The 26,490-nt window shown below is 50.8% G+C and overlaps 1 protein-coding gene across 4 annotated transcripts; it reads left to right on the forward strand.

The window, feature by feature from the left end:
• Window positions 1–335: 335 nt before the first annotated feature.
• ETV3 (ETS variant transcription factor 3) lies at window positions 336–25,602 on the forward strand. Of its 4 annotated transcripts, none has more exons than XR_007924211.2 (6): window positions 336–619; window positions 2,506–2,564; window positions 3,157–3,394; window positions 4,589–4,704; window positions 19,806–20,033; window positions 21,997–25,602. XR_007924211.2 is itself a non-coding variant. In XM_051858511.2 (5 exons), exons 2-5 carry the CDS (start codon window positions 2,519–2,521, stop codon window positions 11,324–11,326), a joined length of 1,539 nt encoding a protein of 512 aa, XP_051714471.2. In that variant the 5' UTR covers window positions 336–619; window positions 2,506–2,518; the 3' UTR covers window positions 11,327–14,970. The 4 variants fall into 4 exon arrangements, 2 of the variants coding, with proteins under 2 accessions (XP_051714471.2, XP_051714472.2); XR_007924210.2 differs by having other exon boundaries at window positions 24,006–25,602; XM_051858511.2 differs by lacking the exons at window positions 19,806–20,033; window positions 21,997–25,602 and adding an exon at window positions 10,188–14,970.
• The last annotated feature ends 888 nt before the right edge of the window (window positions 25,603–26,490 follow it).

A 26,490-nucleotide genomic window follows, 5' to 3' on the forward strand; every position in this document is an offset into this window, starting at 1 on the left:
ATGCGCTTCACAGGATTCGCAGCTCCTTCCCCACGCCCAGGAAAGGGCAGAGGACTTGCTGTCGCCCCTTCCCATTGTAAGACCCCTGTGCTGGGGAAACCGGGACCTCCCCCTTGGTATTGCGGGGCGGGCTGCATCCCCGCGCCGCCCCTTCCCGGCGGGGGTCTGCGCGGTCCCCTCCCGCGGCACGGGAGGCCTCCAGCCCCTCGCCCGCCGCGGACAGCCGCGGACAACTCCCGCAGGACCCCCGAGCGCAGCCGGCCCGGGCGGGCCGCCCGCCGCGAGCGTGCGTAACGTGCCCCCGCAGCGTGACGCACGCGCCGCACCGGGGCGGAGGCGCGGGACGCGCGCGGCGGGAGGAACGCGTGAGGAGGGCGGAGTGCGGAGTGCGGGCGGAAGTCGGCGTCTGCTGAGAGGAGAAAGGAGAGGGAGCCGCGGCTGGGTGCGGCGCGGAGAGGCTGGGAGCCGGCGGGAGGGCGCCGCCTCCTCCCCCGCCCTCCCTGCTGAGGATGGAAGTGACGAAAGCTGCCGAGGAGGTCACTTCCTGCTGGGGTGGATGAGGAGGAGCCGGAGACGCCGCGGAGGAGACCGGACCGAAGACGGACCGTGCCGGGGAGAGGTGAGTCCCGGCCTCGCCGCCGCCGTCGCCGCTGCCGGACCCGTCCGGGCCAGCCCCCACGGACCCCGGCGGAGACAGCGTCGCCTGGGTCAGGGCCACCCACCGGCCGCGGACCAGACCGGCCGGGCCTCACCCAGCTCGGGGGGCGGGGAAGGAGGGGGGCTCCGTGTCTGAGGGGCGACAGGGACCCAGGGCAGCGTTCGTGCGGTGTCGGCGAGGCCCTGCGGGGAGGTGAGGGGAAAGGGAGCCGCTGCGAGGCGACCGGGCGCCGCGCTGCGCGTGCTTTTCTCTGGAGGGAATGGTCGCGATCTGACGGAGGGCAGGCGCCGGGGGTCTGCAGAGTTGAGACGAGGGGCCCTTCTGGGAGCGGGTGTTCTCGGAATGAATTTGTGGAAGCCCCGCAGAGGCGCCTGCGGGCTCTGGAAGGCGGCCCTTTCTGAGGACAATCGGGCAGCAGGAGTGTCAGGACAGGGCTTCCCGGGCAGGTCATCGTGGCAGCGGGTGTGGACCCGAGGGTCGTGCTGGCTGAAAGGGGTTCCTGTGGCACGGTGAAGGCCGCCGTGCGATCCGATGGAGCAGTAGGAGTTGGCGTCCAGGATAGCTTCCTGGAGCGGCAGGGAAATGTTGTCTTCCTCCCTCATTGTCACGGAAATGGGAGAGGAAGCGCCTGTCTCAGCCCTGTGCCGGGTTATTGTATAGCGTGTGTCTGTGTCTTGTTGTGTTTTCCCCTTCCTTTGGGAAAGTATTTATCTTGTCCTTGGCCCCTGGTAGTTGTGCAGACTGAAACTTGCTGGTCTCCTTCATGCGTAAGGTGAGAAAAAGAATTCAAAGGATCTAGAGGACTCCTTGGTCAGATGAAATTTCCAAGATTAGGAATTTGTCCTCACCCCACCCTGGGGCCACAGAGGCACCTGCGTTCCCTCCAGGCTCCTGCTAATGTGGGTGCTGAGGGCCCATCTTCCACCCCGGGGAACAATAAGGGCAGATCTGCCTTCTCCTGCTCCCTTTTCCCTCTGGCGGGTTCAGCGCTCCCTCCTTTTGCTGAAGGATAGACTGACACAAAGCTGCCTGCTGCCAGGAACAGGAACTTTATTGAGGACCCGTAAATCTGGATGGAATGAAGTCACACCACAGCAGTACTCCCTCAACTCTGGCCAGAAGGTCCTCAGAAATGTCTGCTTTTTCCCTCCCTTCCTGTTAAAAGAATAAAATAGAGAATTTTTCTGAAGACGACTTTGGAGGTGTGTGTATGTTTCTTGTCTGGAGTGACTGCACATAGTGTGTTTACTTCCTGTATCCCAGAGTATTTTTCAAGGGGGAGGGGGCAGTTTCTGACTGGGAGGAGTTTGCCTTCTCCCATCTCACATAATTTCGTAAAATAAATCAAAATCAGATGTTCATTCTTGAGTGGGAATCAGATGGACTGGGCTTTTTTTTTTTCCACCCTTCTTTAAACTGGTACATCTGGGTGAAGGCAGGCAGGCTTGTGTATCTTGGCACTTGGACCCGTCTAGTAATAGAAGACAAACTGTTTGACTTGTCTTGGCTGCCTTTTTGGACCCGTTTCGCTGTACCTTTCCTTTTTTTTTTTTTTTTTTTTTGCATTTGAAGGATTGGTCAGGAGGAAGAAAGCAGATATTAAATACAGTGTTTACACTCTGTGGTTTAAAGTCAGGTGAGAGATAATTATGGCTTTTGAAGCTGATGACCTGAGGACCGTCATTTGATGACTTGGGGATGAGCAGTTTGGAGGCAAAATGTTTGAAAGTTGCATAAGGAAGGAAAGGCAAGGAAAAGGAAGTTTAGGAAAAAGCTGTGCCAGGAAACTTCTGGAGAATCACAAGTAAGTAGCATCTTCAAGTAATCGTGTGACTTGTGTCTCTCAGCAGGAGGGTGAAAATGAAAGCAGGCTGTAGCATCGTGGAAAAGCCAGAAGGAGGTGGAGGTGAGCAGAAGTTAATCATCTCTGATGTACCTGGAATGCCCCTCAGTGATTCCTGTTCTCTCCACCTGGGCTCTGCTCACAGATGTGAGACCATGACTGACCTCTTGACTGGGTGCATAGCTGGGACAGTCGTAGGTTTGTTTGCTATTGATGAGTACTTAACACAGCAAGTCACCACACCCTTACCCAAGTTTTAAAGACTCTTTCCTGTAAGAGGCACAGAGCCAACCATGGAGGCCAGGACTGTTCGGCTCATTGTCCTGAAGCATTAGTGTTTCTCTCCCATTTGTTTCTGTTGGGATTTTCATATTCTTACAGAAAGTCTGTGTGAGATTTAGTAAAACTTGAAAGAGTAAGAGGTTAATATACCTCGGTGCTGCTGCCCAGGTCTGTCAAGTTTAACAATTGCAGCAAGGATAGATAACGTGTTTCCTCTCCCCTGTTGTGGGTAGCTGCCGTGGACTGCAAGGGTGTTTATGGCATGTTTGCAAAGCACTCTAGAGATTGTGAGCAGAGGAATGTGAAGTTGGGGATGATGGTATGTGTGTACCTTGCTCCTGACTGCCTTGATCTTGCCCTTTTCACATTAAAGGGTATCAGTTCCCGGACTGGGCCTATAAAACAGAGTCGTCCCCTGGCTCCCGGCAGATCCAGCTGTGGCACTTCATCCTGGAGCTGCTGCAGAAGGAGGAGTTCCGCCACGTCATCGCCTGGCAGCAGGGAGAGTACGGGGAGTTTGTCATCAAGGACCCAGACGAGGTGGCCCGCCTCTGGGGCCGCAGGAAATGCAAGCCACAGATGAACTATGACAAGCTGAGCCGGGCCCTCAGGTAAGGGAAAGGATTCCCAAATCTGTGGTGTTAACAGTTGGGTGAGTGTTAGATAAAAAAGGTATCAGGTGATAAGAGGCTGCACTATCTTAGTGAATAATGTGTAGCTTTAAAGTGGGAGTGGAGGAGCTGTTGAATCTGAGTAGCACAGGCACGGGAGGAGAAAAGGCATATCTTTGGTTCTGTGTAGGAGGGAATCCCAATGTGGCTGGCACTGGATCCTGACAGACAGCCGACTCTGCTTTGTAGTGGGCGAGGAGGTGTGGTGAAACATGGTTGGAGCTTATTTATAATCTAAAGGATTAGTTTAGATTTCCTGCTCCAGAATTTATTAGAATTTCTCGTATTTGGGCTCCCCTGGAAGAAACTAGAAATCGGTGAAGCAGGTTCACAGGAGGAGGGCTAACTAAATGGTCCTGACCTGGCTGTAAGAGCTGTATCTGTAAGCTCAGTCATCCGTCCATAGGTTGCTCCGGCATGTCTAAAGACTGGTCACTGTAAGGTTTCTCAGGTTCTCTCTTTGCCCTTGTCAGTCTTTAAATTTCATAACCCTTTAGCCCTCAAGGGCCAGAAGGCTGTCATAAACTGTGCTGCTGAGTAGGTGCAAGGCTAAAGGTGCCAGGTGCATTGTCTTTCTTCATTCCTAGTGACCCTGAATGTAAAATCGGTGCAGTCTTTGCTGGAGCTTCTCACATCCCTTTGAAAGTAATGCTGGCTGCTGTTCTGCAAATCAGAGTATGCCATTGTTTAACCAGCCACCATAAAACAGTTCTGCATTCCTTTGTCTCTTCCTTGAGCTTAGATCGCCTGACTAACCACATCAAGTCTCCCAAGAGATTTGTCTGCCCCCACCTGGGCAAGACAGACAGAAAGTAGGCAGTTAATGACATATAGTGGAACAGGAAGGAAATGAGCTATGAATTGAAATTGTAGAGATGGAGAAGAAAGGTGGTTGGGGCTCGGATAGGTGTTCAGGATCTTACAGTTAAGTTGTGTTCATAAAACCAAAAGCTAGAGCTTATTTGGAAATTAACAAGAAAAGTAAGCTCTCTGTCTTCCAGCCCTAACCTGAGGGCGAGGCTACAAAAGAATGATGATAGTGATGTTTGTAAGTATACTTAGAGCAAAAATTGTTGGTCTTAGTGGTTACCGAAGTGTCTCAAGATAAATTGCCATGCATTTTGAATTTTACAGATACTATTATAACAAGAGGATCCTTCATAAAACAAAAGGAAAAAGGTTTACTTATAAATTTAACTTCAACAAGCTGGTGATGCCCAACTACCCCTTCATCAACATTCGGTCAAGTGGTAAGATGCAACCTGTCTTGGTGGGGAATGAATTTTGAATTGAAAAATAATTTTAAAAACACAGCGCACAGCCTGGCATGTGTAAGGGGATTTTTTTGAAAGACTAAAGTAACGTGGCCGGCGCCGTGCCTCAATAGGCTAATTCTCTGCCTGCGGCACCAGCACACCGGGTTCTAGTCCGGGTTGGGGCGCCGGATTCTGTCCCGGTTGCCCCTCTTCCTGTCCAGCTCTCTGCTGTGGCCCAGGAGTGCAGTGGAGGATGGCCCAAGTCCTTGGGTCCTGCACCCGCATGGGAGACCAGGAGAAGCACTTGGCTCCTGGTTTCAGATCAGCGCGGTGCGCCTGCCGTGGCAGCCATTAGAGGGTGAACCAACGGCAAAGGAAGACCTTTCTCTCTGTCTCTCTCTCTGTCCACTCTGCCAGTCAAAAAAAAAGACTAAAGTAATGTGACCCCTTGAATTGCCTTGGTCCTCCTGCTTGTCTTCGGCAGTATCATGATAGGTTTGTTTGGTTTGCTTGGTTCCCTTTTCTGCATATTATTTTTAATCTTACAGATATAATTATACTATCTCGTTTGGGGATGATGTTCCATAGGGTCACATTCATCTTGAAGTTCAGGATTTAAATTTTAACACCCTGCCCAGTGGCTCTTTCATAGACAGGAATCTGTTTCTACAAACACTTCCGATTTTCTGTGAAACTACCAAGCTCTCCCTTATCAACTGAATATCATCAAAACCACAGCATCCTTGATCAGAGAAGGGGAGGTTTCACATGTTTGCAGTAAAAAACAGTGTCTTTGATCTGCACCAGCAACTCCTCAGAGAATACAACTCTGGGGTTACTTAACTCTCCTGTGCAGTGCAGCAGGGCTTCCCCTCTGTACCCGCCAGAGGTCATAGCTTTCCATCGCAGCTCTTCACAGAAATTTGCCTCTCTCTTGATGCAGAAAGTTTTGATGTCTTGTGTGGTTGTTTGTTTATGGTTTTTTTTTAAGATGCAGATCATAACCCTGCTTAAGAAAACGGATTGTTTTTCATTATTTTACTCTGTCTTTGTGTGTTGAGGAAAAGAAAGCAGATCATGATTCTGCAGTAATGCAACTTCTCAGAGAAAAGTTGGAAGAAACCTGAAAGATTGGAGCGGGGGTGTGGTTGAGAGAATATAATGCTGAGATCCATTGCAGATATGTAATTACTACACACAACAAGTTAGGGCAGTTTCAGCTTGACTCTGCTATCATTACAGTTCCATCTCTCCTCCTGTAACCACTCCCTCCTGTCCCTGGGGCATGCATTTAAAAAAAAAAAAAAAAAAACTGGTATTGGAATGCATCTCTCTAATTACAACCTGTTTTCTTTCCTTGTGCCTGAGGGAGAGGCATTAGGAAATCAGACCTGTTCTAGCCACTGGAGTCTTGTTTCCTCTATTTTTTACTCTTGTCCCTTCCTTGTGTGTCTAGAGGAATCAGGACCCTAGATTGGTAAATGGACCGTTTTGAAGAGTGCATTAGTGTTTATACTTCCAGCCTGTCCCCCTGATAATACTTGATTGCTCTTGTTCTGTTTTTGACCCAATTTTGTCAAAAACCCAGAAGTCCTGTCACTTGGACAGCCTGGAATGCCTCAGCCCTTGAGAGTGGTGTGGTTTTCTAGGGCTTTTTCTAGATGGGAAACTAACAGCACTGGCTTAGTACACCTTTTCTGCCTGAAAGCAATTGAATCTTAACCAACCAGAAGATGCTAATCAAAAAGTCACAGGGAAAACATAACTGTGGTTTCTTTCAGGCCTACTACTTAGTTGCCCATATCCTAGATATAGATAACTCCAAAGAACTAGAGAACTTCTACTTACGTAGGCTAAGTGCTTTTTGATAACAAAAAATGTAACATTTTTGGCCATTACTTAATGGAGATGGTTTTGCTTAGTGGTTTGTGAATTACATTATTCAGCCCTTCTATAGCCCCTTACCGTGTGTGTCTCATAATGTCCACTTTTTACAGGTGATAAAATGAAGGTGAGGACAGCAAAGTCAAGGACTGCTCAGGGTGTGTTGAATAGCTATCTGAAACAATTCCTGAGAGATTGAACTGTTGAAATCTAGCTCTTATTTAATAGCTCATACATTCCTTTCCTAGATTGGATTCATTCCTTTGTTCAACAGATAATATGTTATGCCCTAAAGACAAAAAAAAAGAGTATGGAGGACTTCTTTCCCTCAGGAAACTTAGAGTTTAGCAAGAGAGATAAGACATTCTAGGTTTAATAAAATGTGCAATGTGATAAGTGCTCTAAGAAGTAGAGCTGTGTGGATTTAGATCCGGGATGATTATGTCTGCACCGTACATTAATACAGTTGGGCTATTTTGGTCTGTGTGTGTTTAAAGGTAAAGGCACTACATGGCTGATGGTAACATAAATAATACAGAAGTTTACATAGTGAAAAGGTAAATATTCTCTTCCCTTCCCCACAGTTCTTCTGACTGTTAGCAGTTTAGGTAGAATGCTTTAACATCTGGGTAGTGTTGAAAGTATTTCACATACAGTGTCTGTTGAAAGTATTTCACATACATTTTTACTGTTAAAAGCATCCTATAGGGGCAGACGTTTGGCGTAGCAGTTAAGATACCACTTAGATGCCTGCATCCTATATGTCAGAGTGCCTGAGTCTGAATCCTGGCTCTGCTTCAATTCTAGCTTCCTGCTAATGCACACCCTGGGAGGCAGCAGGAGATGGCCTAAGTGATTGGGTCCCTGCCACCCTTGTGGGAGACCCAGATGTTGTTTCAGGCACCTGACTTTGGCATCGCCCAGTCCTGGCTGTTGGGAGCATTTGGGGAGTGAACCAGCAGATAGGAGATATCTCTTTAGGTCTCTCTGTGTGAGTGTGTGTGTCTGTTTTTCAAATACAGTAAACTAAAATGTTTTAAAAGTATGGTATATAGTATACTACATATATTTTAATATTTACTTATATTTACATAAGAAACATTGTAAAGTTACAGGACAAAATAGTAAAATTGATTACCTGACAAGGGGTAGAGGATGGACTTGAGACTTCTCAGTCTGTGTCCCCTACTCTCACTTTTCCCTACCCCAGTTTCTAATTTTCATTTTGGAGAACTTTGTACCTACAGAAAATTTGGAAAAAGAATAGTGAACACCCTTATAACCTTTATCTAGAGTCACTAATGGTTAACATTGCTGCCGCATTTGCTTTATCTCTTTCTATTTATATATACTTTTTAAATCTTTTGAGATTAAGTTGCAGACACCATGGCACTTCACCCGTATGTACTTCAGCATGTATCTCCTAGGAACAAGGACATTTTCCTCCATAACTACAGTAACGTTACCACACCCAGGAAGTTTAACACTGCTAATGTTATCTAATGTATGGCTCGTACTTAAGTAGTATATGCCTTTTTAAGCTTTAGTTTTTGAACCACAATTAATAATTCATAAAATTATTTTAATAACTATATACAGTTTGCTGTATACCAGTACTGGTCTTAGGACTTTACAAATACTAACTCTTTTAATCCTAGTAACATTAGGATTGCTCCTATTACCTACTTTGCAGATAAGGAAACCAAGGCACAGAGAAATAAATTGTTCAGAGGTTTGAACTTAGACAAAGACCGTATTATTTCAGTTTTGCCAGAGATAGTCAAAATCTAGTATGTTACTTACACTGCTATAAGATAGAAGGTGACAAAACTGAGATTCAGATCCAGATTTTCCCACTCTAATATCCAAATTTCATGGTCACTTCACCAGAGGTGGTCTTCTGTTGCAGTAGTATTCAAGCTTCTGTTTTTAGCAGCAAACTTTTTTTTTTTCCAAACAAAACCCTAGATTTGCTGTCTCAACATCTAACACAGAAAAATGGAGCCACACCAGTTAGCCAAAGTTTAGGGACCAAAATGGTCGCTTCTCATCTTTGCTCTAGTCTTACCTTCCTTTGTCCAACCTAACGGTTATGTATTTCTTCTTGCAGATTTATACCTTAATACTTGTAAAGACTGACATCACCTCTGAAGGGAAAAAAAAAATGACCTGATTTAACCGAGCACTTTTAAATTTCTAAGGAGACAAGACCCTTCTTCCCATCCCCGTTATACTTAAACTTACTTTGTCCATTGGAATATCTAATACCTTAATAAAAAGTCAAGGTCTGGAAGAATCTAAAATGGTAGAGTTTCAGCCTCTGTAACAGGCTGGTGGAAGAGATGATTTTAGTCTGCTCAGATTAAATGCAAGGTCATCCATCTGTTTTTCCTACTAAGATTGAAGCAGTCTTTTAAAAAGACTTCTGTGGGACATGAGTTTGGGAAATGCTCCTCTGACACTGTGTTACTCAGTTGCGTGCACTTGGAAAGCTATAGTCCTGCACATACCGGCCCACACCCCAGTCTAAGCCAAGGAGAACTCTTACTCCGAGAGCAGCAAGTGGCAGCTGACTGGGACCAGTTCCTAACCGCACCATTCTCACACACCTTTTTTATTTCCTCCTGGATTGCATTGCTTTACTGATGGCTGTTTTTCCTGGTATTTTTTCTCCTCCCTTTTTTTTTCTTCTTCATTACCACTGTCTCAGTGTAAAGAGGCCCCCTGACCTCATCACGATAGAAGCCGTTGATGCCTCAGGTGGCATACCTTTCTCAGCAGAAGAACATTTTGGGGGAGTTGAGAGCCTCTGAAGTCGACATGGTTAGCAGTGTTAGTCTCTGCTCAGAGCTTCAAATTTGAACAAGCAAACTTCAGAGAGAGAGCAGTAGGTCCTGGATTTTCTCCTAGCCTCCTCAGTGGTTGAAAGCAGGATGACAATGGAGCTCTTTCTATAGAATTTGTTAGGGGAGTATAGATTTGAAGAAAATGAAAACTATTTCCATCTCTTGAGTTGTGACAGTGGTTATATAGTGGTTCTGTATCAAAAATTACAAACAATATGCTGTATGACCTTAACATCTTAGCTTTTTTGTCGATCTTTTTATTAAAACATGTCTCATTCCTGTCTGTATACATGGCGTGCAGGGTCTTGAGGGTTTTAATGCCTTGCTTTACATTCACGTTATTTACAGTTTGGTCTTTTATTTGGTTTGCATGCTTTATATATCTCAAATTAGGAAAATAAAAAAAAGACCCACGTACCAAGCTGAAAATTGAGACAAGTGGTAGAAAACACAATATTTGAGTTGCAGAGAAAAAGTCTCTTGTATGCATTCATTCAGTCACCTAATATTCATTGAACATCTGCTCATTGTTAAGCTCTGAATTGCTGGGAATATGGTTGTGAATAATAGGAAATCTCAATATGGAATTTACTGGCAACATAGGGGACTATAGTATATAGTGTTCAGTCTAATTGGAATGTTTATTTCCTGTTGCTTCCAGACATTTTATGCGTAGTTAGCTTACATAAACGTGGTGATAATGATGAACAGACCACCAACACAGTCTTTTCTCTTCCGCCGTCACAGGTGTGGTTCCTCAGAGTGCGCCACCCGTGCCAACAGCCTCTTCCAGGTTCCATTTCCCACCTCTGGACACCCATTCTCCCACTAGCGATGTGCAGCCAGGGCGGTTCTCGGCCAGCTCCCTACCTGCTCCTGGCCAGGAAGCGAGTCATGGCACTGACAGGAAGGCGGAGCTTTCAGAGCTGGAGGACGGCTCGGCCGCTGACTGGCGCCGGGGAGTGGATCTCATGTCCTCCCGGAATGCTGTTGGTGGGGGAGGCATCGGCCACCAGAAACGCAAGCCTGACATAATGCTTCCTCTGTTCACCAGGCCAGGGATGTACCCTGACCCCCACAGTCCCTTTGCTGTCTCTCCCATCCCTGGCCGCGGAGGTGTCCTTAATGTCCCCATTTCACCAGCCCTCTCCCTGACTCCCACCATCTTCTCCTATAGCCCCTCCCCAGGCCTGAGCCCCTTCACCAGCAGCAGTTGCTTCTCCTTCAACCCTGAGGAAATGAAACACTACCTTCATTCTCAAGCCTGTTCTGTGTTCAACTACCATCTGAGTCCCCGGACTTTTCCCCGTTACCCGGGGCTCATGGTTCCGCCGCTGCAGTGCCAGATGCACCCTGAGGAGTCAGCTCAGTTTTCTATCAAGTTGCAGCCTCCACCGGTTGGGCGAAAGAACCGGGAGAGGGTCGAGAGCAGCGAGGATTCAGCACCTGTCACTGCACCCAACATGGCTCCTGTCCCCCCGCGAATTAAGGTGGAACCCACCTCTGAAAAGGATCCAGAGAGCCTCAGGCAGGCGAGCCAGGAGAAGGAGGAGCAATCTGAAGAAGAGGGCGCTGTGCCAAGCAGGACTATTGAACAGGAAAAAGGCAGTGTCTTTGCCCGCCCCGCTGCACCACCCATCTGGCCCTCAGTACCCGTTAGCGCACCAAGCGAAGAACCTGTAGAGGTGACTGAAGACAGTGAGGACAGGCCTGGCAAGGAGCCCACTGCACCTGAGAAGAAGGAAGATGCTCTGATGCCCCCCAAGCTTCGCTTGAAGCGACGCTGGAATGACGACCCTGAAGCCCGAGAGCTAAATAAGAATGGCAAGTTCCTCTGGAGTGGGTCAGGACCCCGGGGCCTGGCAACAGCAGCTGCCGATGCTTAGAACTGCAAGTGGGTGGGGAGCTGTTTATACTATAATCAAAACACACATGTATTTATGTAGCAAGATTTCAGGGGTGGGGGTGGGGAGGGAGGGCGTTAGACTGGTTTGATCATTCTAGGAGCATAGACTTGTATTTTTATGTTTTGGGGATGGGATGGGGTATCTTCTGTTGTAAATTAGGTGGGATATGACACACTTTTTTTTTCCTGGTAGGTAGGACACAGAGATGGTATTGAACTGAGAGGAGGAGGGGCCTCTGTTTCCTATTGAGGCTTACGCTTTCTGACAAGGAGACTCCTGAAGGGCCAAGGTACTTCTTGGTCCCAGGATAGTTCAGGTTCTAGACTTTTTTATTGTATTTATATATGGAAAGCCATTAATGAATTTATCTTACTCTGAGAGATACACAGAAGGGGAAAGGTCATGGCTGTGGGGTTGAGCAGGGAAAGACCATTAATACTAAGTATTTTGCCTGAAATGTTTCTTCATAATTATTTCAGAGGAGGAATAAGATAATCTCAGTCTTATTGGGGCGGGGAAATGTTCAAATGTTGCTTTTTTTTTTTTTTTCCTCCTCCTGTGTTGTTCTTGTTGTCGTTTGGTATTTTTCTTTTCCTTTAAAAAAAAAAAAGATTTCAGGAAGCATGAGCCTACTGCCAGTTAGAGCAGGGCTGGGAAGGCACAGGAGCTGGCCACTTCTCAGCTGCTGGGTTGAGACAGGAAGCCCTGCTGTGAGTTCCTTGGACTTTTCACCTACTTCACCTATTAAGAAGCCATGAGGAGTTGTAAACTCTTGTTCAGGGAAGAAAGAAGAGGGCAGGAGGAAGTAACCCAATGCCTTTAAGAAGACAAAACAGAACAAAAATGATCTTTTTTCCTTTTCCATTATGGGTTTGGGGAGCCAAACCGAAGTGTGCCTGTGAGCAAGTTCACCGAGAGGCATGACAGCATTGTTGAAGATGTCTTTGTGTTGTATCTGGTCCTCTAAGCATTTTCTTAAGTCAAGCCTTAACTATGAACGTACTTTAAATGATACGGGTCCGTCAGCATAAACCTGTAAAGGGGCATGGACAGTTTTTCAGTTAATCCAGGAATGTTGAAACATGGTTAAATTTCTGGCTGATATTTAGTCATTCCCTCTTGACGATACTAGGACAGGCAGCAAAAAGGCAGGATCGTAGGCGTTAAGGACAGATGATACCTGGAAACACAGAAGGTAGCTGGGGGTACAAGTGGATGTTTGCTGAGACTGAAGGAAGAGGGGAAAGAAGACACAAAAGGCAACCAGATGCTTAAAGGCCTGGGGTGGGTAGAAGAGCTGGTGTCTTGTTGCCATTCTTGCCATACCCTTGGTCTAGGCTGTTGAGTCTGCTGAACGAGTGTCCTCCATGAGACATCAGTTTAAGGTGAGGAATTGTTTCTTCACAGGACATTCACTTCTAAAACTTTAAAGAAACGGGAAAGTATTAATCTTACATGAAGCAAAAGGGGCCTGGACTAGGGGCAGAGAGAAGGAAGCAGTAGCCACCCTCTGTGTGTTCACACATGTACCTGTGTACTATGTGTAAATACCTGACTGGCTCAGATCCACCTGGCGGCAGGGCAGCAGGGCGGCAGGGCAGCAGGGAGAGAAGAAAGAGCTCCATGTGTCTGCTGAGGGTAAGGGGCAGCATGGGATTGGTGTCTAAGGATTTAAGAAATTCTTGACTCCACCTTTGCTTAAGTGAACTCCATATACTAAGTGTATTCGAGGGTTGAGTTTTATGGTGGAGGGGGTGTTTTTTTTTTGTAAATTGGAGTAAATGTCTAAGAGGGGTCTCAGCAAAGGTTAGAACAGGTGAGTGAAACTATAGATGGCCTGGGATGACTTGAGTCCATCATACTATTTCTTGGCAAGTTTGATACTATTTCTTCCCTTGTTTGATTTACATTCTGCGAGTAACTTGTCTTTCCACAGGAAAGGGACTGGGAAAGTGACCCCAAGCAACTCGGGCTTTGGTTGGCCTGCAGAGGGTCACCTGTTGGGGCTGCCTCTGGTGGTTCTGTTTTTGTCAGCTTCTTTCTCTGTACCTCGACTTACCTCTGAAGCAGAAAGCAAGCCTGGCAGGTGGAGGAGGGCTGTCTGCTTGGCATTGCCTGATGTAACCAGGGAGGCTGGCTGGCCACCCACTGTCCACAAAGGGGGAAGGCCAGCAGGTGTCAGTCTGAACTCAGGAATAGAAACACGAGGCCTTTACAATAAAGAGAGGAAGAAAAATCCATGACGCATACCTGTAACCCCCTAGAACCCAAGTGCCAGATTCATTCCTAGATGCTGCTTGTTTGAACAAAAAGTCACTGCTTTTACACTTGAAAAAACACACTCAAAAAATGTTCAACTCCATGAAAAATGTTTTTTGGCTTTACAAAACTGTTCATGTTTTACTGTTTCCTTTGATTGCCATTCCACCAGAAAATTGTGGGTTGATTTGCACTGCACACTGGGGTTGGGGTTGGGGAGGGTGGTCTTTATACAGAGCCGATCTTGTGCTTGCTCAGGAAGTAAGCCAGGGAATGTGGAGACCATTGATAGTTTCTGGGGCAAGGGAGTGACATTTTTTTTCTCCCCTCGCCCCAGCCCATTCCTGGCAGCACCTGTCACCGGCCTGGTACAGAGCCAGGCCTTTCTGTTCTGTGAGAATTTTATCACTGTCCAACAGCAGGTGGGAAAAAGGGGGCTAAAACCCAGACCTATTTCCTCTCCCCCACTTTTTCCACATTTTGCTGTGCCAAATGTTAAAAATTTGCAAACACGAATCTGTTGAAGTTTCATTAATCAAGAACTTGTTCATACAAAGTTTGCTTTTTTAGCTATAGAAAAGGAAATAGTAGCGACCTCTTACAAGCATCCAGCCTTGCTGAGCTGACCTTTTTCTGAAGACTGGATAGGAGTGAAAAGTAAACAGTTCACCAAGTCTTTTCCCCCAGATTTTTAAGCTGTGCTGCGTTAAACCCACCTCATTAATAATGGAATTATTGGACCCTAGTGACCTATGGGCCAAGAAACTTCCAGAAGCATTAAATAAAATAGTTGAAATATATCACTTCTCACCAAGTGGGTAGAGTCAGTTGGCTGTTTGTCCCTTGTTTTTTATTTATTCTGTAATTATATTTGTGCTTTTTGTTCTGTAAACAGTAATGGAACATACATTCTTAGGTTGTTTTAAAGAAAACTTTATTCAATCTCTCAAGAATTGTTCCATTTTTAGTTTCTTCTTGGGGAAAAAAGTTAATTTGTTTTAAAATATTTAGATATTTTTAGAGTTATAAAATTGTGATGCAGGGATTTGTGAATGAGACATTCACATGTGAAAGATGATTTCACTAGTTATCCGCTTAAGCAGAATAAAATGTGTATATGTACATAAAATGTAAGTAATCTTAACTCCATTGTGCAGTGCCTTTTAGATGTTCCGCTTTCTATAAAGTCTTCAAATTTTTGCATATATATTATATATATATGATGTAATGTTATAGAAATATATGTATAATATACATATTTTTTCCAGGGGTATCTGATAGCTCTGTATTTTGTTATGGAAGTTGAAAGAAAAAAGTATTTTACCTCAGAAATTAAAGTTAAATAAAAAAAATACTTTTAAGTAGTGCTTGCTAAGTGTTGGTTTTCTTGTTCCTTGTATGCTGGGGCAGTGTGATCCTGCCAGGGTTGACAAAGTCCATGTTAGTGCACTCCGTCATCACACTCTGTGTTCCTGTTGCACAGGTACTAGCACAGTAAAGAAATGTTTCCTTGAATGAACAGATGGGGCCACAGAAAGGAAGCTGAAGCCAAGGATACAAGTTAGAAATTTCTATCTTGAGATTGTTCTGAGGATTTGTTAAGAATACCTGGCAGGGGCCTGTGCTGTGGTGTAGCAGGTAGAGCCACCACCTGCAGTGCCAGCGTCCTGTATGGGCACTGATTCATGTCCTGGTTGCTCCACTTCTGATCCAGCTCCTTGCTAATAACCTGGGAAAGCAGTAGAAGATGGCCCAAGTGCTTGGGCCCGGAAGACTCGGAAGAAACTAGGTTCCTGGCTTCAGTATGGCCCAACCCTAGTCATGGCAGCCATCTGGGGAGTGAAATAGCAGATGGAAGATCTGTCTCTCCCAGTAACTGCCTTTTAAATGAATATGTAAATAATTTTAAAAAATAAAAACACTCATGTGAGAAGAAGCTCCAGGCTCCTGGCTTTAGATCATTCCAGCTCTGGCCGTTGCAGCCATTTTGGGAGTAAAGCAGTGGGTGGAAGATCTCTGTCTCCAACTCTGCCTTTCAAATAAATATTTTTAAGGAAAAATACATGGCAAGGCAAGACACGGAAGGCCACATGTTTAATGACTTTATATGAAATGTCCAGAAGCAGCAAGTCCCTAGAGACCAAACATGGTGGTACATGCCAGGGAAAGTGCAGAGTGACTCCTTAGGGTCAGTTTCTTTAGGGGGAGATGAAAATGTTCTAGACTTGGATAGTTCTTGATTTATGTGAATTAAGTCTCAAAAAGATGATTTTGTGTGGGGTTTTGATTTCGAGTTAGTGGCATTTCCCAGCAGTGGGCAAGAATCCAGGGGAATGGGAAGACATCTTGATGGGTATTGACTATCATGTAACAGCACAACCTTAAAATGGGGACAGGCGTTCACCTCAGAAGCAGCTAAAGTGACTCTGAAAATCTCAAAATGTCTGGTGTTAAATTTGACTTCTCTCTTTTTTTTTTTTTTTTTTTACTTGTTTGAGAGGCATAGTTACAGAGAGGTCTTCCATCTGCTGGTTCACTTCCCAAATGGCCGTAACAGCCAGAGCTGGGCCAATCTGAAGCCAGGAACTTCTGGATCCACCGCGTGGATGCAGGGGCCCAAGCACTTGGGCCTTCTGCTGCTGCTTCAGCAGGCGCATCAGCAGGGAGCTGCATTAGAAGTGGAGCAGCCAGGACTCGAACTGGTGTCCAAATGGGATGCTGGCACTGCAGGTGGAGACTTAACCTACTACCCGAGTGCAGGCCCCAAATTTGACTTCTCTTAAAGGAGCCCATGAGTAGTTTGGGAAAGCTGAGATTGAGTGGTAAAGGGTGCAGCTAGAAGGGTCAGCAGATAATGAAGAGTTTTTTTGTTTTGTTTTTAAAGAAGCCTGTAGGTTTTGCCTTTTGTTCAATCTCTGAGCACTCCTGAAGTTTGACAACAGGGTTTGGGCCAGGCCAGTGAGGAACATCCTTATCCCAGGGGAACTGTAACTAGCCTGTCAGTATGTCTGCCTGGGAAGACAAGAAAAATTACATATTATGTATGCAAATTCATATCGGTATATGGAAGAATATAGGAAATCATATTTTCATATAAAAATAAAAGTTACAGTGACGGGCTGACTAGTCCATCCCCCCAGGTAACTGAGGCAGGACGCTGGCAGTGGACTGACAGGACCCTGCTGCTTGGACAGTGTCTTCTCCTGTCCTCATTGCCAGAAGCAAAGGCAGATTTGTTTCAGGAACCGATCTGGACATAATTTGGAGATCAGGATCCCAGGTTCGGAGCCCAAGTTGACTGCTCAGTATTTGAAATCGGATGGTGATTATTCAGATTTTGAGCAAAGAAGGAAGGAAGCGATCATGAACTTTGGGGCTCTGGGGGTGAAAACACTAGTGTTAGGCCAGTGAGCAGAGAGAAGTGGATCTCCAAGCCTTCGTGGTGAGTTTGTAGGAACTAAAGCCCCGGGTGGCTCCCCTCTGTCCGCCAGGTGCAGTCCTTAGTGTGGCTCAGAAGGCTGGTCACCAGCTGGCCTCCGATTTGTACCAACTCGTTGAATCCTCATGACAACCCCCTGAGATCGGAGTCTCAGAGCCGGCCTGACGTGACCGTGGACCGAGCCCTAGTTCCTGTGCTCTTAGCCCTGTGCCGCAAGGCCTCTCAGCCATGCCAAGCCCCTGCTCTGGTCTGCCCACGCTGCCTGGAACACTCCACTTCTGGACACTCAAAGCTTATCCTCCAGAACCCTGCCCAGCTGCCACTGCCTGCAGGGGCCTTTCCTGGCAGGGCACGGGTGCGCCTCCGTGTGCTGTCACAACCCATGTCTGTCTCACAGCCCTTGCCACGCTGTGCTGTCATCATGCTGCCTGGCTTCTCACAGAACAGTCAGGAAGCCACTGCTGTCGCAGGGTTCACTCCATCCGCCTTTCCCCGGTGCCTAGCACGCTGCCCAGAGCCTAAGGATGCTCGGCAAATGTTTATTTGAAGAAGTGAATAGCAAGTCACGGGAAAGAGGTTCATCGGCTGCGATAGAAGATGCAGGCTGGGAAGATGAGGCCAGGGGAAGGTGGCACTGGTGTGTTCAGTGTCGAGCTCCAGGCCCCGCTTCCACCCTCCAGGCCCCGGCTCCTACAATGGTCTCTTCCCTTACCTCTCTTCAAACTCCCTCCCCCCTCCTCTCTCTCAAACTATACTCCCCGCTTGCTTCAAACCTGCGTCCCCTCCCCATATGCACAGGACTTCTTTGCTGGGTGTTGATTAATCCAAGCAGAGAAACATGAACTGAAATCATAGAGAACCGTGTCCCTAGGGGTGCTCCCCGGCCTCCCCATCTCCATGTGGCCTTGCCCACGTTTTTCCCATCCTGCCCGCTCTGCCAGGAGTCAGACTTGCTAATTCCAGCTGCACCCACCTGCCTCTCATCCTGCCAAAGAGCAGCGTGCAAACCCCCTCCAAGGGTCACCGACTCAGAGGTGGCCTGTCACAGCTCCTGCCTCCTTCCCCTCCAGGAGCTGGTGGTATTGGCCCCCCAGGGAGGAGAGAGGACTCTGCAACCTGCCCCCACCTCTGCCCTTTTTCTGGTTCTGGCAAGTTACGGAGGGACCCTCTCTGTGTATCTGGGTCTGCACTTTAATGGTTGGTGTGAGGACGGAGACTTGCACGTCGTAGCACTCGGGACTCCAGTGCCCCCGCTGTTGACGTGAGCTCACAGGCTGTCACTGTGGCTGTCGTGCTCTGGGAGGCTTTGTGGTTTTGGCTCCTCTCAGGAGGAGATAGATACTAAGATCCTTGATCTACAGATGAGAGAAGTGAGGCCCAGAGTGGGCGACTTCCTGCTTCAAACAGGAGTCTCCTGACCCCAGGATCTTGGATCTTGGATCTTGGAGGGGGCGGGGGTGGTTCCTTTCCTCGCAGAAGCTCAGACTTGGACCTACAGGTGGGTGGGAGAGGCCCAGCTCTAAGTGTTTCTCCAGGTCAGGCCACATGTCCCAAGAACGCAGCAAGTCAAGGAGAAGGGAGCAAGCACCTAGGGGCCAGCCCGGGGAGGGGGCCCTTAGCCCTGGTCAGACAGGCTCCAGGTGCTGGCTGCTGGGACTGATAAAGAAAGATCGCAGCCTTGCCAGAATGCGGATGAACCTTCAGCAAGGCCGGGTCCACCCCAACCCCGACTGACTGGGCCCGGGTTGATGGGAGGCGGAGGGGGCCCCACCCTCTGCCCTCAGACCAGCTCCAGGACCTGGGGAATCTGGTTAGGCAGACAGTGGGGAGGGAAACCTAAACCCAGTAGATGCCGCGCGTACAGTGAGAAGGGCCGGTCTGGGCCGAGCAGCTGCAGGCATCTGCCCTGGTGGCAGCTGTGCAGGTGGGGACCCTCCCCCCAGCGGCTAACATTCCCCTAGGGCCTGTTGGATGCCTGTCCTGCATTAACAAGACCCAGCCAGGAGGCCGCAGGAGCCTTGCAACCTGGGACCAGCAAGGGAGGAAGCTGCTGGCCTCTCACCTAAGAGCCCTCTCTCTCCAGGGGCAGAGGCCAGCCTCCACCGGCCTCTGGCTGCAGGGGGGACCCTTTGTTCCAGTGTGTCCTTAACACTGCCTTCTGCTTCTTCCCAGCATTCCTCAAGGAGTACCATAAACAGGTGGGGTGGGCAGTCACGTTCTTCCCAATGTCTTGAGACTTCAGTGGCTTCTTCCTACTACTTATTTTTTATTTGAGAGGCAGAGCAAGAGAAAAAGCGATTGTTCCTCCACTGGTTCACTGCCCAAATGGCCCACAACAGCTGGGGCTGGCCCAGGCCAAAGCCAGGAGCCATGGACTCCATCCACATGGACAGCAGGGACTCAGGTTCTTGAACCATCACCTGCTGCCTCCCTGGGTGTGCATTAGTAAGAAGCTGGATGGGAAACGGAGGCGGGACTTGATCCTGGCACTAATACATAGGGTGCAGGTGTCCCAGGGGGTGGCTTAACCATGCCCTGCAGCCCTGGGCAAGTCGCTCCTGCCCGCCTTCCTCTCTCTCCCTTCCTGACCCGTCTCTATGAACCCTGTCTCCCTCTGCGCACCCCCCCAGTGCTCAGGCACCCTCTTCTTTGCCCCTCAGTAAGGGAGAGGAGGGGAAGCTGAGATACGCAGATGTCAGTCTGTCTTCAGAATGTGACAGGTGTGGGAAATTTGTCGTTATTCTCCTGCGCGTGGCCCAGCCAGAGGCGCTCGTTGTCTGCGTGTGCTGAAATTCTGCCCCTCTGCTGACCAGACTCTCCTAACCCACGTTGATAACAGCAGTACCAAGCATTCGCACGTTCTCCTACAACCCTGTTAACTCACTGGATGCACGAAATCACCTTCTGCAGGAGGAGCTATTTTTACCCCATTTCGCAGATGACGAAGACAAAGGCCAACAAAGTTCCGTGAGTTACCCAAGGTCAAAGGTGAGTCAAACCCTGCAGGACTCACCTGAGTTCCCGGATCCAAAGTCCGCGCTCTTCTCCAGCCCCTCCCTTGCTCCCAGTGGTGCCCACAGCCTGGCAGGAAGGGGTGGGGGATTGAGTTGCATTACAGAAGCGCCTGGTCCCTCTGAGGGGACCTGTGGGATGAGTGTTTGAGCCCCCTGGACCCACCTGACAGCCAGAGGGAGACGGTCATTTGTGAAACAAACATTCGCAGAAGAGCTGTTGGATGTGTGCGGGCAGACACACGTCCCTGCTCTGAGGGGGCTCACAGGTTGGGGGGGGAGACAGGCCAGCATAATGAACCGAAATGCAAGGCAGCGACAGTCAGTCAGTCACTCAGCTAACATTTCCTGAGTGCCAGCTGGCTCCCAGGCCCTGTCCTGCAATTACAAAGCCAAATAAGCCCACTCCTGGCCCGGCTGGGCTAATCCGAAAGCTCTGACTCCTACCACAGTGCTCTTTCCACAGTGCCGCCACCCTCCTAGTGGCCCCTAGCAAGCTGGGACAGAATTTTCCACGCCGACCTGGGGACCTGGGCTGGCCGGAACTCAGATGTTCCCGCGACACTGTGCAAGTCCTCACTCTGCCCCTTTTCCCGGCTGAGCGAAAACCAGAGCCCCAATCCCCTTCTAAATGCGGAGTCTCCAGCCAGAGCGGGGCACTGCACTGCCAATGCCAGCCCCTCTCGGGCCAGCAGAAGCTGGGGCCTCCTCCCTGCTCCCCCTCCCAAACCGCCAGGGCCCCAGAAATGCAATGATTAGGTTGTGTCACGGCTCACAGAGTACAAGAACAGGGGAAGCTGACGGTGGAAATCTGGTCTCTGCAAAGCTAGTTCTTGTCCTGGCTGGGCCGGGCTGCGGCCTCCCACACCTGCCCCAGGACGCAGAGGTGGGGCTGGGCCCTGCAGCTGGCCTGGGCTACAACCCTCACAGCAGGATAGTGGGGAGAAGGGGCAGGCTTCAGCCCAGAAGGGCTGTGGAGAAAGTGGATGTGTTTGGTTGGGGAGGAGAAGGAAGTGAGTGCGCTGAGGCGGAGAGGGGGTCTGGGCGCAGATGCAGAGGGGGAAGGCAGACTTCAGATGGATTCCCGAGGTGGGGGGCTGCAGCTGGAGCAAGTAGGGGAGGAGGGAGAACAGGGGTGGGCAGGGGAGTGGGGCTGAGAGCAGGGGGCGCCCCCTCCCAGCCTCCTGCCTAGGGTATTGATCTGCTAGATTACTCAATTTCACCCGTATTGATCAGGTAATTGCTTTATCTCGGTTCTCATTTGAGCTCTGCTTTCTCCTGGCTTCCCTTCCCTCTCCCTCTTGTTTTTTCCTATCAAGCTGACACAGAGCTCCTTAACACAGAAGAGAGAGAGTTTGGTTAGGTTGCCCTGGCTTGGTGTTTGGGGCAGAGGCGGGGGGGGGGGCTCAGATCCCCTGCGTTCTCCTCTTCCGAGAAGTCCTTCCCGGCTCCAGACACGGAGATGCCCGTGCATCCCAGCTGCGCAGAGATCCTGGAGAGGACAGAGGGAAGGAGAATGCCCGGGGGGACACGGGCGCCAGAGGCCTGGAGCCTCAGCCTCTGAGTGCCTCACCCGCCACCCAGCCCTCCTGCTCCCCGAATTGGGTGCCCTGGTGCCCAGTTTCTACCCCTAGCCTCGAGCCTTGCCTCCACCCATCTGGTTGCTCCATCAGGGCTCCTTGGGCCATGGGTGACGCTGGTTCATCCCTGCCTCCCTGCAGCCCTGAGCAAGTCCCTCCTGCCCACCTGCCTCTCTCGCACCTTCCTGACTGGTCTCCATGAACCCCGTTCCCTCCTCCTGCACCCCCACAGTGCTCAGGCAGCACCCCTGGGCTCCAGCTGGAAGAGGAAGGTCAATTAGGGAAAGAGCGCGTGCCCCTTGCCCAGGGAGCCCCCAGTCTGAGAAACAGCCACTCTTGGCTCCCTGAACCCTCACTCAGAGAGAAAGAGTCAAGACCCATCCGAGGACCAGGCCTGAACAGCACCCAAAAGATGGAGGGACAAGGCCCAGGGGCAGAATGGAGAGTGTGGGGTCCTGGAAGAGATTCAGTGCCGCACCATCTCCCAGCGCTCAGCTGCAGCGGCTCAGGCACGGCCCAGGAGCCAGAGGGCAGAGAGCAGACACAGGAATGACACCTCTCAAGGTTAGCACCCTGAGGCCAGATGAGGGCCTGTAGGACCAAGGGAACATGCCCGCCCCTAAGTCCCTGGCAGCCTGGAGGGGCTGTCAAGTGACAGACACCCAGCAGGGCTGGGGATTGCATGGTGATCACAAGAGAATAGGCTCATAGGCTCAGAGCCTCCCCAAGGAGTTCAGTGGCTCCAGGAGATTATAAACCAGGTCCCCATCTCCAAAGCCTCCTGATGCATTGCCCAGGGCCGTCGCGCCACCCCCCCCACCAACCTGCTGGGGAAGGCAGGGCAGTCCCCTCTGTGAGCTCTGCTCTCTTCCCCACCCAATAGGACACAAAGGGCAGTGTGGGATGTACATGCACGAGGGAGCCCCCAGGGACCTTTGTCGGGGTGCCCCCCACCATTCACAAGCAGGCAAGCATCGCTCTCTTCCTGCCGTTGTCTCCCAAGGGGCCCAATGCAACTATCTTCTAGGGATTTCCAGACCTGGAGAGAACTAATCTCTTGTCCTAAGTGTCCAGAACCACTGCTCTCCTCCATGCCCTGGGAAAGTTCCACCTTTAGTCTAACCAGCATTCCTCCTGCTGCTCCCACTGCCTCTTTTATTTTCTGGTTCCCCTCCATTCAAATGCTTGACCTTTCCATGTCCCCCTTCTGCTCTCCCCACCTGGCTTCCATGCTTTCTTCCCCGACACCAGCCCTGCAACTCACACTGGGCTCCTGCATGTCCCGGTCTAGAAGCAGCGTGATCAACTGCCCCACTCTTCCCGTGTCTCGGGGACTTCTCAGCCCCATATAAAGCAGGAGACTGTGGAGCACCCCCTTCCCCCACCTGGAGGACAGGGCTCTCACGGCTCCAGCTCCCGGGGCAGCTTAGGGACAGGGGTTAGGCCTGAGTTGTGGGAGGCCAGCCACGTTTTCCCACCCGTACAGGGAGACGGACCCAGGCACAGCTGCACACAGAGAGAGACAGCTGTACGTACACACGGTGACAATCATTCAGTCTCCCAAAAGCACAGCACACACGCCCAGCGCACACACCCACGGCAACCCGGACTCACGCATCGGCATCACACACAGACAAGGCGGACACGGAGCTAGCACAGACGCAGAGGCGGAGGCCCACAGAGAGCCGCGCACTCCTGTCACGGATGCCCAGACACACACACACACACACACCCCCAGGCCCACTCAGACGCCCACACCGAGCCACGCACGAGAGCCCGCGACGATGCCTTCACCTGTTCCCCGGGGCTGAGCTGAGCTGATCAACAAATCCCCGAGCTCACCCCAGCTCTGCCTTGCAAATACCCAGGCCTCCTCTCCACCCCCAGAGAGGAGAAGGAAGGGGTCGGGTTTGAGACTGCAGGCGGCAGACCCAGGGCCGGCCCCCACAGAGCCAGAAGCAGGACCCCCAACCCTGCTGGCGCTCCTCCTACGCATATGGGGGCCCTACCCCTTGTGCTGGTGCCTGGGGTGAGAGCCGCCCAGGGGTGGGAAGGCCTGGCTCGCTCTGGCGCTGCGGCGGGGGCGGAGAAGTGTGAGTGAAATGGGTTTATTACTGGGAGTCTGTTGCCTCGATTGGTATCGATCCCCACATGTCACCTTCCATTGCCGCTAATGGGACATGAAGAGTCTGCACCGACCGACCACAGCCAGGGCTGCTCCACACACTCATGCAGCCTCCCCTCCCCCGCCCAGCCGCGGGCCGCCGCATTCCAGGGCTGCCATCCCCACTCCGGGATGTCCTCTTCCCTTGGCTTCATCCACTCACTCCTCTCCCTCTTCTGGTCTCTTCCTCTTCCTCACTCTGCAGTTGCCCCGAGTCCCTCCCCTCCAGTGGAGTCCAGCCTCAGCCACCACCCCAGGAGTTGCGAGGGCCCCATGTGGATGTGGGACTAGAGTTGGAATGACCCTTCTCTCTCCACGGTGGGCAAGAATGCTGAGTGGCGGGAACTCTTCTGTCGCGTTGGATCGGCCGGGCCTCCCGCAACCAGCCAGGTTGCCCAGACTTCCTTCCATGGGCTGCCGGGACTCAGGCCAGATCCCCGGCCGAAAAGCAAGGGAAGAGTGGGGACGAGAAAGGCCTTCGCCCTGGTGCCCAGGGAAGGGATGGCACCATCCCCTTGTCCCTGCCCGCCTGGCAGCCCCTTGGGAAGCCCTGCCTAAGGTCTGACTCCTTCCCCGCGTCTTCAGGTCCTGCCTGTCTCCATGTCCATGGCTACAGAGGCCCAAGTGAGGGCCACAGGACGCAGGCAGGACAGTGAGGTCTTGATGCAAAGTCAATAGGCTCTGAAAGGCGGCTCTCGTGTTGTTTACTCAAGGATGAAAAACAGATGCTAAGTCAAACAGGAAGGCTCTCCTTGCGGCTCAAATGGAGCATCCTTCGGTTGACTCCAGAGAGAGGCCCGGGGCTGTGCTCCGAGGCCCTGGCGGGCAGGGGAGCTGAGCAAAAGGGGCTGTTCCCCATCCCTCCCTGCCCCTCCTTCAGTCCCATGCGGTGGATGCCGGAATCACCAGAGCCAGCTCCAAGCCCCAGAGAGGAGAGGGCCCCCTGCTGCCCACTCCTGTCCCCAGACAGAGAGGGAGTCCCCACCCCCATCCCGGTTGGCCTGGACTAGTGTCACTGGATCAGGAGAGCTGAAGGGACTGATCAGACCAGGGACAGTTAATGGAAATAAAGTTGGAAAAGTTGGATTGTCTTTTGTTTTTTAAAAATGATTTATTTACTCATGTATTTGAAAGAAAGAGAGGAAGGGGGAGAGAGAGAGAGATCTTCCATCCACTCTCCAAATGACTGCAACAGCCAGGGCTGGGCCAGGCAGAAACCAAGAGCCTGGACCTCCAGCCAAGTCTCCCTTGTGGGTGTCAGGGGCCCAAGCACTTGGGCCATCATCCATTGCTTTCCCAAGTGCATTAGCAGGGAGCTGGATTAGAAGCAGAGCAGCAGGGACTCAAACTGTCTCTGATATGGGATGCCGGCGAGGGCGTTGCAGGCTGCAGCTTAACCCACTGCACTTGTGCCACAATGCCAGCCCCAATTTGAGAGTTTTGAGGGCCATTTAAAATGTGCTAAGGTGGGGCTGGCGCTGTGGCATAGCGGGTAAAGCTGCCGCCTGTAGTGCCAGCATCCCATATGGGTGTCGTTTCGAGACCCGGCTGCTCCATTTCCGATCCAGCTCTGTGCTGTGGCCTGGGAAAGCAGTGGAAGATGGCCCAAGTCCTTGGGCCCCTGCACCCATGTGGGAGACCCGGAGGAAGCTCCTGGCTCCTGGCTTTGGATCGGCGCAGCCCCGGCAGTTGGGGCCAACTGGGGAGTGAACCAGCGGATGGAAGACCTCTCTCTCTCTGCCTCTCCTTCTCTCTCTGTGTAACTCTTATTTTCAAATAAATAAATCTTAAAAAAAAAAAAAGTGCTAAGGCTGCTTATTGTGAGTGAGGGTAGTTGGAGTGGCTGCGTGTGGGGAGCTGGGTAGGGCAGGGCTAACTCTGGGTTTGTTCCCACGTCACTCTGTTACAGAGCAGCCCCCGTGCAGGCACTGGGCTGCAGGCAGCAAGCTCATCATAGGGGCCTGGGCACCAGGCCACTGGCTCATGTCTTGGGGAAGAAACAGAGAGCAACGTCTGAACCAAGAATCCAGCTGCCTAGCCCCACACCCAGCATGCTGTGCCCGGGCCAGCAACCACAGTGCACACTGGACAGCCAGAGGGGCAGGTGGGGAACTGCTCTCATCCGGCCCCCTGAAGGCAGGGGAAGGGGAGTTAAAGCGAAAAGCCTCGCCAGGCCTGGAGGGGAGCAGTGTCAGGGACTCCCCAGGAGCTGGCACAGTGGCAGGAGGTGGGGCTGCCGAAGGGCCTGGCCTGCTGTCTGGCAGTTTTGCAGAGGCCACTTCCAGGAGAGCTTGTGCAGGCCGGGGGTGGGCTGAAGGACCCCAGGGAGTTCCAGGCCAGTGTCCAGGTCCCTGCACCCCTGCAGAGTCTGCTCCAGCCACGATCCCCGACCCTGGCACTGGAAGGGGCCTCAATCAAGGGGGCAGGGAGCAGAGGAGAGCAGTTCTTCCTAAGGGGTGTACTTTGGCCTTCGCATCTCCTTGTTCCCATTGCCATGGCCCTGGAACCCTTCAACGAGGGAGACGGGATGGGGTGAAGGCAAGCCAGGGGCAGGCCGAGCTCTCCAGGGGAGTAAATACCGACGACACCTGGAGAAACACACAGGAGACCATGTTTTCCACCTCAGTCCCTCTGGCCACAGATCTGAGTCCTCAGCAGAGAGCGAGCCTGCCCATCCCTGCTCCCACTCC

This window comes from Oryctolagus cuniculus, chromosome 7, assembly GCF_964237555.1.
Source record: "Oryctolagus cuniculus chromosome 7, mOryCun1.1, whole genome shotgun sequence".
Taxonomy (NCBI): domain Eukaryota; kingdom Metazoa; phylum Chordata; class Mammalia; order Lagomorpha; family Leporidae; genus Oryctolagus; species Oryctolagus cuniculus.